The sequence below is a fragment of the Copadichromis virginalis genome, linkage group LG7 (assembly GCF_057382275.1).
Source record: "Copadichromis virginalis isolate Kocher_CV1m ecotype Utaka linkage group LG7, C_Virginalis_male_GT1.1, whole genome shotgun sequence".
Taxonomy (NCBI): Eukaryota; Metazoa; Chordata; class Actinopteri; order Cichliformes; family Cichlidae; genus Copadichromis; species Copadichromis virginalis.
In genome coordinates this window covers 5580456-5595257 of record NC_140624.1, presented here as the reverse complement: position 1 = coordinate 5595257, position 14802 = coordinate 5580456, and the positions used below count along the sequence as shown (strand labels likewise).

The following is a 14802-nucleotide window of genomic DNA, read 5'->3' as shown; positions in this document are numbered from 1 at the left end:
CTGACTACTTCAGGCTCTGTAAGGGAGAAGTCACTACATGGGTAAGAATTTAAAAATCGGCTCAAGTCTTCTCTGTCTCAAAGTTACAGTAAAAACACACGAGCAGCAACATGCTGACCCTGTAACATTTCATGCAGCTGGAAGTTCAGAGGAAGATCTAAACTAGACGTACAAAAGAAATGTAAACCATTATTGGAGCTGTTACTCAAACACAGAGTGAGCACAACTACAGCTGTTATATGAGGACACATCGGTGAGAGAGCCAACCTTCTCACTTCAAAGGGCTTCTTCTTCTACATCTGGATTTCTTCTTCTACTTTCCTTTCAATTTAACTTATCTTATGATGATAGAAGACTCCTTATTTTACCAGATATCCTCAGCAGACAGTCACTAATTCACAGTATGAAAACATTTAAATGCTCGCTTACTTGTGTAGATGGTGACAGTAGCACTCTGTCCTTTAGTAGAACCATCACCAGCCACTGCAGTGACAGTTATTTCATACTGGACACCAGCAGTCAGGTTAGTAATGCTCTTAAACGTGTCACTGACAGTTACAGAGGCACTTGTTCCTCCACCTGTCCACTGTACTTTATAGAAGGAGCTGCTTCCCACTGGTTTAGTCCAGCTCACAAAAACAGACGATGTTGTGACGTTGACAGCAGAGAGACTCGTGACTACTTCAGGCTCTATGAGTGGAGAGTACATGAGGAGGAACAAGAAAACAAAAGAACTGTTAGAACAAGAACAATAAGCAGTGACTGCAACAGGTAAGAACCAAGAGGACTGAATTAAGGAGGACCTGAGAGGATATGTGAATAAATCAAAAACTTAATTTGGGAAAAAACAAACAAACTTGTCACTCATGGATAAAAAGTGTTTTTAGATTTGAAGTCTTCCTGTAAAAAGGATTTCATTAATTTTTGAAGTAACTGCTTCACTAGAAAAAAAAACTATCCTAAAAAGTTGACAAATAATAAACTACAAGATAAAAAATGAAACAGTGACACAGTACAGAGCACGAGACCCCAGATCAGAAATGGTCATACTCTTCATCTTACTTGTGTATTGAGAACGTGTTGCTACGTCACTTTGTGTATTGTTATCTCCAGCCACTGCTATGACAGTGAAAGTGTAGTTCACTCCAGGAGTCAGCTCAGTGACATTTACTTTAGTTTCAGTCACAGTCTTATTCATGTTTATTGTTCCATCTGTCCACTCTACTCTATAGAAAGACCTTTGACCCTGTGGCTCAGTCCAGTTCAGAAATATAGAGGATGTCCTGATGTCACTGACAGTAAGATCATTCACTTTTTCAGGTTCTGTGTGTTACAGAGAGGTAGATGCAAAAATAACAACACTAAGATTACTATAATTTCAACTTTAGAAAAATACACCATCAAATATGCTGCAAATTTAGTAAAGAACACCTAAGGGACAGCGTTTGGAAAACATTGATTACAAATTCATTCAGATGTTGAATTCCTGCATATCTTATGTGTATACAGTGAAATTAACTCTGAAGCTCCCGTAGTTTGCTCATCACCAGCCACTGCAGAAACTCTAAATCTGTACTGCATACAGGCAGTTAGTGCACTGATGGTTATTTATGTGTTATTCACACTGTGATTCTCATTTAAATGTCTATCTGTCCACTCTACAAGATAGAAGCAGCTGTTTCCCTCTGGTTCAGTCCACTTCAGTGATACAGAGGACGTTGTGAAAGCAGTAACACTGAGTAATCTGACTACTTCAGGCTCTGTAAGGGAGAAGTCACTACATGGGTACGAATTTAAAAATCGGCTCAAGTCTTCTCTGTCTCAAAGTTACAGTAAAAACACACGAGCAGCAACATGCTGACCCTGTAACATTTCATGCAGCTGGAAGTTCAGAGGAAGATCTAAACTAGACGTACAAAAGAAATGTAAACCATTATTGGAGCTGTTACTCAAACACAGAGTGAGCACAACTACAGCTGTTATATGAGGACACATCGGTGAGAGAGCCAACCTTCTCACTTCAAAGGGCTTCTTCTTCTACATCTGGATTTCTTCTTCTACTTTCCTTTCAATTTAACTTATCTTATGATGATAGAAGACTCCTTATTTTACCAGATATCCTCAGCAGACAGTCACTAATTCACAGTATGAAAACATGTAAATGCTCACTTACTTGTGTAGTTGGTGACAGTAGCACTCTGTCCTTTAGTAGAACCATCACCAGCCACTGCAGTGACAGTTATTTCATACTGGACACCAGCAGTCAGGTTAGTAATGCTCTTAAACGTGTCACTGACAGTTACAGAGGCACTTGTTCCTCCACCTGTCCACTGTACTTTATAGAAGGAGCTGCTTCCCACTGGTTTAGTCCAGCTCACAAAAACAGACGATGTTGTGACGTTGACAGCAGAGAGACTCGTGACTACTTCAGGCTCTATGAGTGGAGAGTACATGAGGAGGAACAAGAAAACAAAAGAACTGCTGAGCCAAGAACAATAAGCAGTGACTGCAACAGGTAAGAACCAAGAGGACTGAATTAAGAAAGACCTGAGAGGATATGTGAATAAATCAAAAACTTAATTTGGTAAAAAACAAACAAACTTGTCACTCATGGATAAAAAGTGTTTTTAGATTTGAAGTCTTCCTGTAAAAAGGATTTCATTAATTTTTGAAGTAACTGCTTCACTAGAAAAAAAAACTATCCTAAAAAGTTGACAAATAATAAACTACAAGATAAAAAATGAAACAGTGACACAGTACAGAGCACGAGACCCCAGATCAGAAATGGTCATACACTTCATCTTACTTGTGTATTGAGAACGTGTTGCTACGTCACTTTGTGTATTGTTATCTCCAGCCACTGCTATGACAGTGAAAGTGTAGTTCACTCCAGGAGTCAGCTCAGTGACATTTACTTTAGTTTCAGTCACAGTCTTATTCATGTTTATTGTTCCATCTGTCCACTCTACTCTATAGAAAGACCTTTGACCCTGTGGCTCAGTCCAGTTCAGAAATATAGAGGATGTCCTGATGTCACTGACAGTAAGATCATTCACTTTTTCAGGTTCTGTGTGTTACAGAGAGGTAGATGCAAAAAAACAAAAACTGACATAAATATATTTTAAACTTAGAAAATTACACCATCAAATATGCTGCAAATTTAGTAAAGAACACCTAAGGGACAGCATTTGGAAAACATTGATTACAAATTCATTCAGATGTTGAATTCCTGCACATCCTGTTTGTATACAGTGAAATTAACTCTGCAGCTCCCGTAGTTTGCTCATCACCAGCCACTGCAGAAACTCTAAATCTGTACTGCATACAGGCAGTTAGTGCACTGATGGTTATTTATGTGTTATTCACACTGTGATTCTCATTTAAATGTCTATCTGTCCACTCTACAAGATAGAAGCAGCTGTTTCCCTCTGCTTCAGTCCACTTCAGTGATACAGAGGACGTTGTGAAGGCAGTAACACTGAGTAATCTGACTACTTCAGGCTCTGTAAGGGAGAAGTCACTACATGGGTAAGAATTTAAAACTCGGCTCAAGTCTTCTCTGTCTCAAAGTTACAGTAAAAACACACGAGCAGCAACATGCTGACCCTGTAACATTTCATGCAGCTGGAAGTTCAGAGGAAGCTCTAAACTAGACGTACAAAAGAAATGTAAACCATTATTGGAGCTGTTACTCAAACACAGAGTGAGCACAACTACAGCTGTTATATGAGGACACATCGGTGAGAGATCCAACCTTCTCACTTCAAAGGGCTTCTTCTTCTACATCTGGATTTCTTCTTCTACTTTCCTTTCAATTGAACTTATCTTATGATGATAGAAGACTCCTTATTTTACCAGATATCCTCAGCAGACAGTCACTAATTCACAGTATGAAAACATTTAAATGCTCGCTTACTTGTGTAGTTGGTGACAGTAGCACTCTGTCCTTCAGTAGAACCATCACCAGCCACTGCAGTGACAGTTATTTCATACTGGACACCAGCAGTCAGGTTAGTAATGCTCTTAAACGTGTCACTGACAGTTACAGAGGCACTTGTTCCTCCACCTGTCCACTGTACTTTATAGAAGGAGCTGCTTCCCACTGGTTTAGTCCAGCTCACAAAAACAGACGATGTTGTGACGTTGACAGCAGAGAGACTCGTGACTACTTCAGGCTCTATGAGTGGAGAGTACATGAGGAGGAACAAGAAAACAAAAGAACTGCTGAGCCAAGAACAATAAGCAGTGACTGCAACAGGTAAGAACCAAGAGGACTGAATTAAGAAAGACCTGAGAGGATATGTGAATAAATCAAAAACTTAATTTGGTAAAAAACAAACAAACTTGTCACTCATGGATAAAAAGTGTTTTTAGATTTGAAGTCTTCCTGTAAAAAGGATTTCATTAATTTTTGAAGTAACTGCTTCACTAGAAAAAAAAACTATCCTAAAAAGTTGACAAATAATAAACTACAAGATAAAAAATGAAACAGTGACACAGTACAGAGCACGAGACCCCAGATCAGAAATGGTCATACTCTTCATCTTACTTGTGTATTGAGAAAGTGTTGCTACGTCACTTTGTGTATTGTTATCTCCAGCCACTGCTATGACAGTGAAAGTGTAGTTCACTCCAGGAGTCAGCTCAGTGACATTTACTTTAGTTTCAGTCACAGTCTTATTCATGTTTATTGTTCCATCTGTCCACTCTACTCTATAGAAAGACCTTTGACCCTGTGGCTCAGTCCAGTTCAGAAATATAGAGGATGTCCTGATGTCACTGACAGTAAGATCATTCACTTTTTCAGGTTCTGTGTGTTACAGAGAGGTAGATGCAAAAATAACAACACTAAGATTACTATAATTTCAACTTTAGAAAATTACGCCATCAAATATGCTGCAAATTTAGTAAAGAACACCTAAGGGACAGCATTTGGAAAACATTGATTACAAATTCATTCAGATGTTGAATTCCTGCACATCCTGTTTGTATACAGTGAAATTAACTCTGAAGCTCCCGTAGTTTGCTCATCACCAGCCACTGCAGAAACTCTAAATCTGTACTGCATACAGGCAGTTAGTGCACTGATGGTTATTTATGTGTTATTCACACTGTGATTCTCATTTAAATGTCTATCTGTCCACTCTACAAGATAGAAGCAGCTGTTTCCCTCTGCTTCAGTCCACTTCAGTGATACAGAGGACGTTGTGAAAGCAGTAACACTGAGTAATCTGACTACTTCAGGCTCTGTAAGGGAGAAGTCACTACATGGGTAAGAATTTAAAAATCAGCTCAAGTCTTCTCTGTCTCAAAGTTACAGTAAAAACACACGAGCAGCAACATGCTGACCCTGTAACATTTCATGCAGCTGGAAGTTCAGAGGAAGCTCTAAACTAGACGTACAAAAGAAATGCAAACCATTATTGGAGCTGTTACTCAAACACAGAGTGAGCACAACTACAGCTGTTATATGAGGACACATCGGTGAGAGAGCCAACCTTCTCACTTCAAAGGGCTTCTTCTTCTACATCTGGATTTCTTCTTCTACTTTCCTTTCAATTTAACTTATCTTATGATGATAGAAGACTCCTTATTTTACCAGATATCCTCAGCAGACAGTCACTAATTCACAGTATGAAAACATGTAAATTCTCGCTTACTTGTGTAGTTGGTGACAGTAGCACTCTGTCCTTTAGTAGAACCATCACCAGCCACTGCAGTGACAGTTATTTCATACTGGACACCAGCAGTCAGGTTAGTAATGCTCTTAAACGTGTCACTGACAGTTACAGAGGCACTTGTTCCTCCAACTGTCCACTGTACTTTATAGAAGGAGCTGTTTCCCACTGGTTTAGTCCAGCTCACAAAAACAGACGATGTTGTGACGTTGACAGCAGAGAGACTCGTGACTACTTCAGGCTCTATGAGTGGAGAGTACATGAGGAGGAACAAGAAAACAAAAGAACTGCTGAGCCAAGAACAATAAGCAGTGACTGCAACAGGTAAGAACCAAGAGGACTGAATTAAGAAAGACCTGAGAGGATATGTGAATAAATCAAAAACTTAATTTGGTAAAAAACAAACAAACTTGTCACTCATGGATAAAAAGTGTTTTTAGATTTGAAGTCTTCCTGTAAAAAGGATTTCATTAATTTTTGAAGTAACTGCTTCACTAGAAAAAAAAACTATCCTAAAAAGTTGACAAATAATAAACTACAAGATAAAAAATGAAACAGTGACACAGTACAGAGCACGAGACCCCAGATCAGAAATGGTCATACACTTCATCTTACTTGTGTATTGAGAACGTGTTGCTACGTCACTTTGTGTATTGTTATCTCCAGCCACTGCTATGACAGTGAAAGTGTAGTTCACTCCAGGAGTCAGCTCAGTGACATTTACTTTAGTTTCAGTCACAGTCTTATTCATGTTTATTGTTCCATCTGTCCACTCTACTCTATAGAAAGACCTTTGACCCTGTGGCTCAGTCCAGTTCAGAAATATAGAGGATGTCCTGATGTCACTGACAGTAAGATCATTCACTTTTTCAGGTTCTGTGTGTTACAGAGAGGTAGATGCAAAAATAACAACACTAAGATTACTATAATTTCAACTTTAGAAAATTACGCCATCAAATATGCTGCAAATTTAGTAAAGAACACCTAAGGGACAGCGTTTGGAAAACATTGATTACAAATTCATTCAGATGTTGAATTCCTGCACATCCTGTTTGTATACAGTGAAATTAACTCTGAAGCTCCCGTAGTTTGCTCATCACCAGCCACTGCAGAAACTCTAAATCTGTACTGCATACAGGCAGTTAGTGCACTGATGGTTATTTATGTGTTATTCACACTGTGATTCTCATTTAAATGTCTATCTGTCCACTCTACAAGATAGAAGCAGCTGTTTCCCTCTGCTTCAGTCCACTTCAGTGATACAGAGGACGTTGTGAAAGCAGTAACACTGAGTAATCTGACTACTTCAGGCTCTGTAAGGGAGAAGTCACTACATGGGTAAGAATTTAAAAATCGGCTCAAGTCTTCTCTGTCTCAAAGTTACAGTAAAAACACACGAGCAGCAACATGCTGACCCTGTAACATTTCATGCAGCTGGAAGTTCAGAGGAAGATCTAAACTAGACGTACAAAAGAAATGTAAACCATTATTGGAGCTGTTACTCAAACACAGAGTGAGCACAACTACAGCTGTTATATGAGGACACATCGGTGAGAGAGCCAACCTTCTCACTTCAAAGGGCTTCTTCTTCTACATCTGGATTTCTTCTTCTACTTTCCTTTCAATTTAACTTATCTTATGATGATAGAAGACTCCTTATTTTACCAGATATCCTCAGCAGACAGTCACTAATTCACAGTATGAAAACATGTAAATTCTCGCTTACTTGTGTAGTTGGTGACAGTAGCACTCTGTCCTTTAGTAGAACCATCACCAGCCACTGCAGTGACAGTTATTTCATACTGGACACCAGCAGTCAGGTTAGTAATGCTCTTAAACGTGTCACTGACAGTTACAGAGGCACTTGTTCCTCCACCTGTCCACTGTACTTTATAGAAGGAGCTGCTTCCCACTGGTTTAGTCCAGCTCACAAACATAGAAGATGTTGTGACGTTGACAGCAGAGAGACTCGTGACTACTTCAGGCTCTATGAGTGGAGAGTACATGAGGAGGAACAAGAAAACAAAAGAACTGCTGAGCCAAGAACAATAAGCAGTGACTGCAACAGGTAAGAACCAAGAGGACTGAATTAAGAAAGACCTGAGAGGATATGTGAATAAATCAAAAACTTAATTTGGTAAAAAACAAACAAACTTGTCACTCATGGATAAAAAGTGTTTTTAGATTTGAAGTCTTCCTGTAAAAAGGATTTCATTAATTTTTGAAGTAACTGCTTCACTAGAAAAAAAAACTATCCTAAAAAGTTGACAAATAATAAACTACAAGATAAAAAATGAAACAGTGACACAGTACAGAGCACGAGACCCCAGATCAGAAATGGTCATACTCTTCATCTTACTTGTGTATTGAGAAAGTGTTGCTACGTCACTTTGTGTATTGTTATCTCCAGCCACTGCTGTGACAGTGAAAGTGTAGTTCACTCCAGGAGTCAGCTCAGTGACATTTACTTTAGTTTCAGTCACAGTCTTATTCATGTTTATTGTTCCATCTGTCCACTCTACTCTATAGAAAGACCTTTGACCCTGTGGCTCAGTCCAGTTCAGAAATATAGAGGATGTCCTGATGTCACTGACAGTAAGATCATTCACTTTTTCAGGTTCTGTGTGTTACAGAGAGGTAGATGCAAAAAAACAAAAACTGACATAAATGTATTTTAAACTTAGAAAATTACGCCATGATATATGCTGCAAATTTAGTAAAGAACACGTAAGGGACAGCATTTGAAAAACACTGATTACAAATTCATTCAGAAGTTGAATTCCTGCATATCTTATGTGTATACAGTGAAATTAACTCTGCAGCTCCCGTAGTTTGCTCATCACCAGCCACTGCAGAAACTCTAAATCTGTACTGCATACAGGCAGTTAGTGCACTGATGGTTATTTATGTGTTATTCACACTGTGATTCTCATTTAAATGTCTATCTGTCCACTCTACAAGATAGAAGCAGCTGTTTCCCTCTGCTTCAGTCCACTTCAGTGATACAGAGGATGTTGTGAAAGCAGTAACACTGAGTAATCTGACTACTTCAGGCTCTGTAAGGGAGAAGTCACTACATGGGTAAGAATTTAAAAATCGGCTCAAGTCTTCTCTGTCTCAAAGTTACAGTAAAAACACACGAGCAGCAACATGCTGACCCTGTAACATTTCATGCAGCTGGAAGTTCAGAGGAAGATCTAAACTAGACGTACAAAAGAAATGCAAACCATTATTGGAGCCGTTACTCAAACACAGAGTGAGCACAACTACAGCTGTTATATGAGGACACATCGGTGAGAGAGCCAACCTTCTCACTTCAAAGGGCTTCTTCTTCTACATCTGGATTTCTTCTTCTACTTTCCTTTCAATTTAACTTATCTTATGATGATAGAAGACTCCTTATTTTACCAGATATCCTCAGCAGACAGTCACTAATTCACAGTATGAAAACATTTAAATGCTCACTTACTTGTGTAGTTGGTGACAGTAGCACTCTGTCCTTTAGTAGAACCATCACCAGCCACTGCAGTGACATTTATTTCATACTGGACACCAGCAGTCAGGTTAGTAATAGTATAACTTGTCACACTGACATTTACAGAGAAGTTCGTTCCTCCACCTGTCCACTGTACTTTATAGAAGGAGCTGCTTCCCACTGGTTTAGTCCAGCTCACAAAAATTGACGATGTTGTGACGTTAACAGCAGAGAGCCTCATGACTACTTCAGACTCTATGAGTGGAGAGTACATGAGGAGGAACAAGAAAACAAAAGAACTGCTGAGCCAAGAACAATAAGCAGTGACTGCAACAGGTAAGAACCAAGAGGACTGAATTAAGGAGGACCTGAGAGGATATGTGAATAAATCATAAAAAGCTTTTTAACAAAAAACCCATGTCACACATGAATAAAAAGTGTTTTTAGATTTGAAGTCTTCAAGTCACAATAATTTCTATAATTTTTGAAGTAACTGCTTCACTAGAAAAAAAAACTATCCTAAAAAGTTGACAAATAATAAACTACAAGATAAAAAATGAAACAGTGACACAGTACAGAGCACGAGACCCCAGATCAGAAATGGTCATACTCTTCATCTTACTTGTGTATTGAGAAAGTGTTGCTACGTCACTTTGTGTATTGTTATCTCCAGCCACTGCTATGACAGTGAAAGTGTAGTTCACTCCAGGAGTCAGCTCAGTGACATTTACTTTAGTTTCAGTCACAGTCTTATTCATGTTTATTGTTCCATCTGTCCACTCTACTCTATAGAAAGACCTTTGACCCTGTGGCTCAGTCCAGTTCAGAAATATAGAGGATGTCCTGATTTCACTGACAGTAAGATCATTCACTTTCTCGGGTTCTGTGAGTTACAGAGAGGTAGATGCAAAAAAACAAAAACTGACATAAATATATTTTAAAATTAGAAAATTATACCATCAAATATGAAGCAAATTTAGTAAAGAACACGTAAGGGACAGCATTTGAAAAACATTGATATCAAATTCATTCAGATGTTGAATTCCTGCATATCTTATGTGTATACAGTAAAATTAACTCTGCAGCTCTCATAGTTTTTCATTTCAGTGACAATGAGATCCCTGACTAATTTAGGCTCTGTGAGTAGAGGGTAATTGCATGAGAAGTCAATTCTATTCAATTTTATCTTCTTTAAATAGAGCCAAATTAGTTAGCTCAAAGCACTTTAGTAAAAACCCTACACTAAAAGAGAGAAAACAGCAACAATCAAACAGCCTCCTTTGTGCACTTGGTGACTGTAGGGAGGTAAAACTCCCTTTTAACAGGAAGAAACCTCCAGCAGAAACAGGCTCAGGTAGTGGCAACCATCTGCCACCTTAAAGGCCTGTGTTACATACAACACTAATAGAGACAGATTGATCATTTTTTAGACTGAATCATTAATTCACTGTAGAATTTGTTAGAGCAGAAAATGCATGGGATCTAAAAAGACACATTAATGCTTTGGAAGAAGTGATTCATGGAGTTCACTCAGAAGGATCAGTCGGACAGCAAGCATCTAAATAAATATCAGAAGCGTTGGAAGTAGCTGTACATAATGATACATCAGTCAGACGGTCATGAGTCATTTTTACTCTAAACGTTACAGTTTTCTTTGTGGAAAAAATACATGCAATCACCACTAGTTAAGGTTAAAGAAAAACTCGCTTCAACAGAGCACTCATATGTTACCAGCCCAGCCACAGTAAAGAAGAGAAACATGGGGCTGTTTGTATTTTTCATCAAATGAGTAGCTAAAGATCTGACACACTGAGGAGGAAGCTGCAGGAGAGACAGCTGAAGATGTCAGGGTGATAGCGACTCGGCTACCAGCTACGCTAAACTAGCAAATACCTACAGTCAAAATGAACAAATACAATTAGTTGGTGTTTTGGTAGAGGGCATCCTTTGGAAAAGGTGTGTCAAGAATCTGTAATGAAATAAGTCTTTACCTAAATCTCTTTGATTAAATAGGCCACTGAGATAAGTTACACAAAACATCACTGTGTGTTACAGCAGGAATAGGAAGTGATTCTATATCCCAGAAAGAGCTAACACCAAGTGTGAACACCAAAAATATGACCAGTGGCTGTGGCGAATAAGCAACACGAGGACTGAATGAAGTGGGACACGTTAAAAATCAGTTAAAGGTAAATTGTTCAGCCTGTTGATTAAAAATCACATCACTGGGATATAAGAATTAAAAAAAAAAAGTTTTGTGTTGAAGACTTTAAAAAACGTTCCACTATTAGATTTTAAGAAACTGTTTTACCCACTACAAGAGGAGAAATTGAAGAAAAGTGCAGTATGAAAATATAAAGACTTCAATGAAGAAACCTAAAGTAAAAATGGTTCCATGATCATTTGGAAGAGACAAAACTCACAATCTTGATCTTACTTGTGTATTGAGAAAGTGTTGCTACGTCACTTTGTGTATTGTTATCTCCAGCCACTGCTATGACAGTGAAAGTGTAGTTCACTCCAGGAGTCAGCTCAGCGACATTTACTTTAGTTTCAGTCACAGTCTTATTCATGTTTATTGTTCCATCTGTCCACTCTACTCTATAGAAAGACCTTTGACCCTGTGGCTCAGTCCAGTTCAGAAATATAGAGGATGTCCTGATTTCACTGACATTAAGATCATTCACTTTCTCGGGTTCTGTGAGTTACAGAGAGGTAGATGCAAAAATAACAAGATTGAGAGAAAAACACTAACTGACAGCATTTGGAAAACATTGATTAGAAATTGATTCAGAAGTTGAATTCCTGCACATCCTGTTTGTATACAGTGAAATTAACTCTGAAGCTCCCGTAGTTTGCTCATCACCAGCCACTGCAGAAACTCTAAATCTGTACTGCATACAGGCAGTTAGTGCACTGATGGTTATTTATGTGTTATTCACACTGTGATTCTCATTTAAATGTCTATCTGTCCACTCTACAAGATAGAAGCAGCTGTTTCCCTCTGCTTCAGTCCACTTCAGTGATACAGAGGATGTTGTGAAAGCAGTAACACTGAGTAATCTGACTACTTCAGGCTCTGTAAGGGAGAAGTCACTACATGGGTAAGAATTTAAAAATCGGCTAAAGTCTTCTCTGTCTCAAAGTTACAGTAAAAACACACGAGCAGCAACATGCTGACCCTGTAACATTTCATGCAGCTGGAAGTTCAGAGGAAGCTCTAAACTAGACGTACAAAAGAAATGCAAACCATTATTGGAGCTGTTACTCAAACACAGAGTGAGCACAACTACAGCTGTTATATGAGGACACATCGGTGAGAGATCCAACCTTCTCACTTCAAAGGGCTTCTTCTTCTACATCTGGATTTCTTCTTCTACTTTCCTTTCAATTTAACTTATCTTATGATGATAGAAGACTCCTTATTTTACCAGATATCCTCAGCAGACAGTCACTAATTCACAGTATGAAAACATTTAAATGCTCACTTACTTGTGTAGATGGTGACCGTAGCATTCTGTCCTTCAGTATAATTATCATCTGCCACTGCAGTGACAGTTATTTCATACTGGACACCAGCAGTCAGGTTAGTAATAGTATAACTTGTCACACTGACATTTACAGAGAAGTTCGTTCCTCCACCTGTCCACTGTACTTTATAGAAGGAGCTGTTTCCCACTGGTTTAGTCCAGCTCACAAAAATTGACGATGTTGTGACGTTGACAGCAGAGAGCCTCATGACTACTTCAGACTCTATGAGTGGAGAGTACATGAGGAGGAACAAGAAAACAAAAGAACTGCTGAGCCAAGAACAATAAGCAGTGACTGCAACAGGTAAGAACCAAGAGGACTGAATTAAGAAAGACCTGAGAGGATATGTGAATAAATCATAAAAAGCTTTTTAACAAAAAACCCATGTCACACATGAATAAAAAGTGTTTTTAGATTTGAAGTCTTCAAGTCACAATAATTTCTATAATTTTTGAAGTAACTGCTTCACTAGAAAAAAAAACTATCCTAAAAAGTTGACAAATAATAAACTACAAGATAAAAAATGAAACAGTGACACAGTACAGAGCACGAGACCCCAGATCAGAAATGGTCATACTCTTCATCTTACTTGTGTATTGAGAAAGTGTTGCTACGTCACTTTGTGTATTGTTATCTCCAGCCACTGCTGTGACAGTGAAAGTGTAGTTCACTCCAGGAGTCAGCTCAGTGACATTTACTTTAGTTTCAGTCACAGTCTTATTCATGTTTATTGTTCCATCTGTCCACTCTACTCTATAGAAAGACCTTTGACCCTGTGGCTCAGTCCAGTTCAGAAATATAGAGGATGTCCTGATTTCACTGACAGTAAGATCATTTACTTTCTCGGGTTCTGTGAGTTACAGAGAGGTAGATGCAAAAAAACAAAAACTGACATAAATATATTTTAAAATTAGAAAATTACGCCATGATATATGCTGCAAATTTAGTAAAGAACACGTAAGGGACAGCATTTGAAAAACATTGATATCAAATTCATTCAGATGTTGAATTCCTGCATATCTTATGTGTATACAGTAAAATTAACTCTGCAGCTCTCATAGTTTTTCATTTCAGTGACAATGAGATCCCTGACTAATTTAGGCTCTGTGAGTAGAGGGTAATTGCATGAGAAGTCAATTCTATTCAATTTTATTTTCTTTAAATAGAGCCAAATTAGTTAGCTCAAAGCACTTTAGTAAAAACCCTACACTAAAAGAGAGAAAACGGCAACAATCAAACAGCCTCCTTTGTGCACTTGGTGACTGTAGGGAGGTAAAACTCCCTTTTAACAGGAAGAAACCTCCAGCAGAAACAGGCTCAGGTAGTGGCAACCATCTGCCACCTTAAAGGCCTGTGTTACATACAACACTAATAGAGACAGATTGATCATTTTTTAGACTGAATCATTAATTCACTGTAGAATTTGTTAGAGCAGAAAATGCATGGGATCTAAAAAGACACATTAATGCTTTGGAAGAAGTGATTCATGGAGTTCACTCAGAAGGATCAGTCGGACAGCAAGCATCTAAATAAATATCAGAAGCGTTGGAAGTAGCTGTACATAATGATACATCAGTCAGACGGTCATGAGTCATTTTTACTCTAAACGTTACAGTTTTCTTTGTGGAAAAAATACATGCAATCACCACTAGTTAAGGTTAAAGAAAAACTCGCTTCAACAGAGCACTCATATGTTACCAGCCCAGCCACAGTAAAGAAGAGAAACATGGGGCTGTTTGTATTTTTCATCAAATGAGTAGCTAAAGATCTGACACACTGAGGAGGAAGCTGCAGGAGAGACAGCTGAAGATGTCAGGGTGATAGCGACTCGGCTACCAGCTACGCTAAACTAGCAAATACCTACAGTCAAAATGAACAAATACAATTAGTTGGTGTTTTGGTAGAGGGCATCCTTTGGAAAAGGTGTGTCAAGAATCTGTAATGAAATAAGTCTTTACCTAAATCTCTTTGATTAAATAGGCCACTGAGATAAGTTACACAAAACATCACTGTGTGTTACAGCAGGAATAGGAAGTGATTCTATATCCCAGAAAGAGCTAACACCAAGTGTGAACACCAAAAATATGACCAGTGGCTGTGGCGAATAAGCAACACGAG

General features: G+C 38.5%; 1 protein-coding gene across 1 annotated transcript in view; it reads right to left on the bottom strand.

Moving 5' to 3' along the window:
- The window catches only part of ptprjb.2 (protein tyrosine phosphatase receptor type Jb, tandem duplicate 2), a 49411-nt gene that overhangs the window by 15124 nt on the left and 19485 nt on the right, over positions 1-14802 (bottom strand). Inside the window, exons 10-23 of the mRNA XM_085465127.1 lie at positions 13274-13534; positions 12646-12906; positions 11591-11851; positions 9776-10036; positions 9148-9408; positions 8038-8298; positions 7405-7665; positions 6294-6554; positions 5661-5921; positions 4550-4810; positions 3917-4177; positions 2807-3067; positions 2174-2434; positions 1063-1323 (exon numbers count right to left, since the gene is read on the bottom strand). Coding sequence (XP_085321253.1) covers positions 1063-1323; positions 2174-2434; positions 2807-3067; positions 3917-4177; positions 4550-4810; positions 5661-5921; positions 6294-6554; positions 7405-7665; positions 8038-8298; positions 9148-9408; positions 9776-10036; positions 11591-11851; positions 12646-12906; positions 13274-13534 — 3654 coding nt within the window. The remainder of the gene's footprint in view (positions 1-1062; positions 1324-2173; positions 2435-2806; positions 3068-3916; positions 4178-4549; positions 4811-5660; positions 5922-6293; positions 6555-7404; positions 7666-8037; positions 8299-9147; positions 9409-9775; positions 10037-11590; positions 11852-12645; positions 12907-13273; positions 13535-14802) is intronic.